The sequence below is a fragment of the Atta colombica genome, unplaced genomic scaffold, assembly GCF_001594045.1.
Source record: "Atta colombica isolate Treedump-2 unplaced genomic scaffold, Acol1.0 scaffold126, whole genome shotgun sequence".
Lineage (NCBI taxonomy): Eukaryota > Metazoa > Arthropoda > Insecta > Hymenoptera > Formicidae > Atta > Atta colombica.
The window spans coordinates 5,640,806-5,645,539 of record NW_017259213.1 but is presented as its reverse complement, the minus strand read 5'-3'; the positions used below and the strand labels follow the sequence as shown (position 1 = coordinate 5,645,539).

The 4,734-nt window shown below is 24.7% G+C and overlaps 2 protein-coding genes across 2 annotated transcripts in view; both read left to right on the top strand.

The window, feature by feature from the left end:
* LOC108694957 overlaps positions 1-1,878 on the top strand; it is a 15,165-nt gene extending 13,287 nt beyond the window's left edge. Inside the window, exon 8 of the mRNA XM_018204650.1 lies at positions 1,825-1,878. Within this exon, the coding sequence (XP_018060139.1) occupies positions 1,825-1,878 (54 nt within the window). The remainder of the gene's footprint in view (positions 1-1,824) is intronic.
* Positions 1,879-2,922: 1,044 nt separating this feature from the next.
* On the top strand, positions 2,923-4,609 carry LOC108694956. The gene is given in 4 exon segments (XM_018204648.1): positions 2,923-2,953; positions 3,119-3,388; positions 4,126-4,221; positions 4,224-4,609. Coding segments are annotated over 4 exon segments (783 nt in total).
* The last annotated feature ends 125 nt before the right edge of the window (positions 4,610-4,734 follow it).

Sequence of the window (4,734 nt, the reverse complement as noted above, 5' to 3'; positions counted from 1 at the left end):
AAAATAGAATCTAAAGCTCTATATTAATAAAAGTAACGCATTTCTTTGATATGAGCCGAAATGCCGACAATTTTCCTATTGTTATTATATTATATTATATTTGATTGTCTGTAATCCAATAAGCGCTTAGTTTTATTAGTATATAGTATGGTTAATAAGTCCAATATGTATATAGAGCAAATACGATCGAAGAAGTCAGAATAGCGGAGAAGAGCGCTTGAAATGGGCGCTTTTTTTCTCTTACTTGGGACATCATAATTTGCATATATTTCGATTTGTTCATCAATGTTATGGCTTCCCTTAAAGACAGCGCTCTGGATCACTTACCCTTCCTCATCCTTGCGCCTCTCTATCTCGGTATGTGTTGTCGCATTTTGACAGTACGTGATCATGAATGAGCTCAAGCCCGGTAAAACATTTGTCATGCATATGTATAAATATGTATAAATATGTATAAACATATATAATTATATATGAAATATGTCCATATGTTCATATATCTTTGTTTCTTTTGTAAAATTATTTTTTAGAGATAGAAATGTAATAAAAATAATAATAGTAATGTGAAAAATAATTAAAAAGGTAATTTTGTTTTAGAAAAAATCAAGTTTAAAGGAATATAAAAAAATTACTTATGTATAATTATATATAAAATTATACATAATTATGTATGAGCAATTTTTTTTACGTTTTTAAAAATTTGTTCGTTTTTTAAAACAAACAATGCGAAATTTATCTTTTTAATTTTTTATGTTTTCACATTATTATTATTATATCTATTATATTAAAAAGTAATTTTACAAAAGAAAGAAGGATGTATGAACATGTATGGACATATTTCATGTATAATTATACATGTATAAGTATATTTATGCGTGTTTATGTATGTTTATACATATTTATGCATATTATGCATATTTATACATATTCATGCATAAAAAATTTTTTATCTGGAACCATTACAGAATATTACTATAGCTCTTGCAAAAAATGGATATCATGGATAAAATGGTATGGTTATACATGATGACAGTCATATCTGAAATATGTCTAATACTTTGATGAAGACATCAAAGTGCCAGTAAGCGCATTATAATTGTTTTTCTAATTCTAGAAAGAGTTTCGATAAAAAAAAAGAAAGGGATTGACACGATTTTCAATTATTGGTTTGTATTTAGTATACACGTATTGTATATAAAAAATTGATTTTTAGTATACACGTATTGTATATAAAAGTTGATTCTTAGTATACACGTATTGTATATAAAAAAAGAAACTGAAGAAAGAGAAGGTCTGTAGAACGTTTGTAGAAGCTTAATTTGATAATTAAAACTCTTTGTTTCGTATTGTATGAGTGCCTCTATCGATTATCTTGTATGAGTCAAGTCTATTCACTCGGGGTTCAAAATATAGTTCTTAAAGTTTCTATTTATATATTTTTATATTTTCTGTTTAAATTAAAATTTCAATAAGAAGAGTTTTAATTAATGTGATTTAATTAATATTCACAGTAATTTTATATAAATTATGATATTAATCCATTGTTAAAACAGATTGGATTTTATTATCACAGTTTAAATTAGATTTCATGATGAAACATCATAACAGTAAGATACGTTTATGTAACTAAAAAATGTTGAAAAGTATTTATAAATGCAAATTAAAGTAATCGTGATCAGTCAGTATTCTGATAGATGTAAATAAAAATATAGCATAAATTGACAACATAATCTTTGGGTCACTTTAGTCAATATTACGTTAAAATATATTTTATTTTTTTCGAGATGTTTCCAAAATTTAAAATAAAAATATAATTATTTTTAGGTATTAAAAACATCGTCTGGTTATATATCATTTTTACTGACAAAACATAGTTGAAGATCATGATAGTGTATACGTATGTATATACATAAATGTGTGTGTGTGTGTGTGTGTGTGTGTGTGTGTGTTTTGTGTGTGTAATATGTGTAATATTCACGAAAAATAAGGATTTGCAAATAAATAAATACGAATAAATACTGTTATATTAAATAATTGTTATTGTAAAAATAAAATTTTGTTTTGTTCATAATGTTTGTTATTTACTGTAAGATATGATCTAGATTATTATCTAAATGATGACGTTCTTATTGTCCTCAATAAAAACAGATCGATGAAGATTAGGATTTTGTGTGTTATTTTAATTTTTGTTTTAAACACATTTAATAATATTTGTAGGCTATTGTTTTTGATGAACAAAAATATGCTAAAATAAATTGATTACCTTTTTACAAGAATGTTGTCAGATAGATTTTTGATAGTTAAGATATATTATAAAATTGTAGTTTTAAGATACCGAAATATTATCATTAGAAATGCGTAGACAATGAAGTACAAATTATTTTATATATATATAGTTTAGAGATTATTCATTTACTTACGTGTACTATAACAATTGAACATATTTTTTAAAAAGATGTTTAAAAGATAAGTATGCATTTTCCATTCTCTTCTTTTTCTTTATTATTTTTGCTGGTATAGAAAGTTGTATTAAAAATGCAATAGTATAATATTACTTCTTGCTTCGCAATATAATGAAGCAATATGAAAAGCACATATGAAAAGCATACATAATAGAGCAACAAAAAACATGGAAAGAACTTTTTAAGTGAGTTCTGCAAATTTATGACACGATACAGCATTTATATCTTTTATTTTATTACACCAGACATAAACAATTTTTATAACTTAAACGTTTATAAAACTTTTTCTTATGATATTAATATCTGTAATTGAGGATAGCATTCTTAATATTTAATGCTACAACAGTCGCGTTTGACAAGGCAGTCGAGTTTTTGCGTTAGTGCGGAGAGCATGCGTGACGATCATTTTACTTCATACTATGGATAGAACGATACGTTTTTCACATTTTTAGTTTTCAACATGGATATTACAAAATCTTCAGGATACAAAGGTATCAATTTAATGTTACATAATTTCTGATTGTTATCTGTGTTTAATATATATATATATATATATTTTAAATTCTAAATTTCTTATAAATAATCATTTAATAATATAAACATTTATTAATTTACTACTATTTTATTTAAATCTCTTATATTATAAATTTTATTAGATTTCTTGTGGGCAGTTAAGCTACATCGTATAAGTTTAGAAATGGTAGGCTTGTGGCCTAAATTCAACAAATATAATAAAAAGAACTTGTGGTTAGAAATTTGGGTCGACATCATTTTTGTTTTATTAATATTTGTTTCTAATGTTCCGATGATATATACAGTTATAGAAGTTTGGGGCAATATGATATCTGTCATAAATAGTTTACGGACAACGTTAGCCATGCTAATAATATCAGTGAAATACGTTATCATACGATGGAAACAAACAAGTATATCCAGAATTATATAAAATAAAATGTTTAGTATAGATGCACCAGATCGTAAAATTACTGGATATCCGGATAGAATGTAACATTGGATATCCGAGAAGACAATTTCTTGGAATTCGACATTTTCCGGATATCTGATCGGATTCCGAGAAAATATCTTCTAAACCAAAAAAAAAGAAAAAAGCCTATAGGGAAAAAGATTGTAATTTTGCAATAATGTATAAGATATTATAACATCATGAATATGTGTACTTATTTCTAGAACATTTGTTAAACATAAGAAAAAAAATCAAGAATTTAATGATAATAAATTTTAATCAGATATATTCCCGGATATTATTTGCGGCTATCCGGTCAGATAGTAAAGTGCTGGATAATACCAGATATCGGATATTTTCCGGATATCTGTTACATCTCTAATGTTTATTATTATATTCCGTTGTCTATTAAATCATATGATGAATAATTATAATTACAAATATGTTCTGAAGTATAGTAAGAAATTATATATACATATAATTTACTCCTATATAGCAACTATATATAGCAACTATATAATTATATATATGGAAAGAAATGATAAAATGTACATGATTTTTTTTCTTTCGTGCAATAATTCACAAATAATAATATAAATTTAATAATTTAATAATTTAATAATATAAATTTAAATAATTCAATATTTTAACGCTTTTAATAGTGTTTGTATTTAATCTATAGTTATTTATATTTTCAAGATGTCTTGTCAATCATAAATATGATGGCAGAAGATTGGATGGCTTTCAAGTTGGATAGAGAAAGAGATGTGATGATAAAACGAGCACAAACAGCGCGATTATGATGATTGGATATATTTTCATAATAATAGAGTCTTTCACATTCATTGTCTTTCCTTGTTTCGGCATTCAAGTAATACACGTAATGAATTCCACGGATCGACGAAAATTTTTACCATTGGCAACATACCATTTCTACGACATAAATAAGAGTCCACAATTTGAATTGACATTTTTCATTCATATCATAACTTCCTTGTTATTAACTATCATTTACATGTCTGTAGATATTCTTCTAGTATTAATGATTCTTCATATTTGTGGTCAATTAGAAAATTTTAGATGTCGATTAAATAATTTAATTTCATGCAAAAATTTTAATAAAGTTTTAAACAACATCGTAGGAACTCATCTACGTCTTATCAGGTATGAATTTTTATTGTAACACTAGAATTTTAACAAAATTAATTCAGAAACATTATTAAAAATTTTTGCTTAAATATTTTAAACTTTAAATAAATAACTATAAATAAAAAATTTTAACATTTAAAGTAAAAAATAACTATAAAT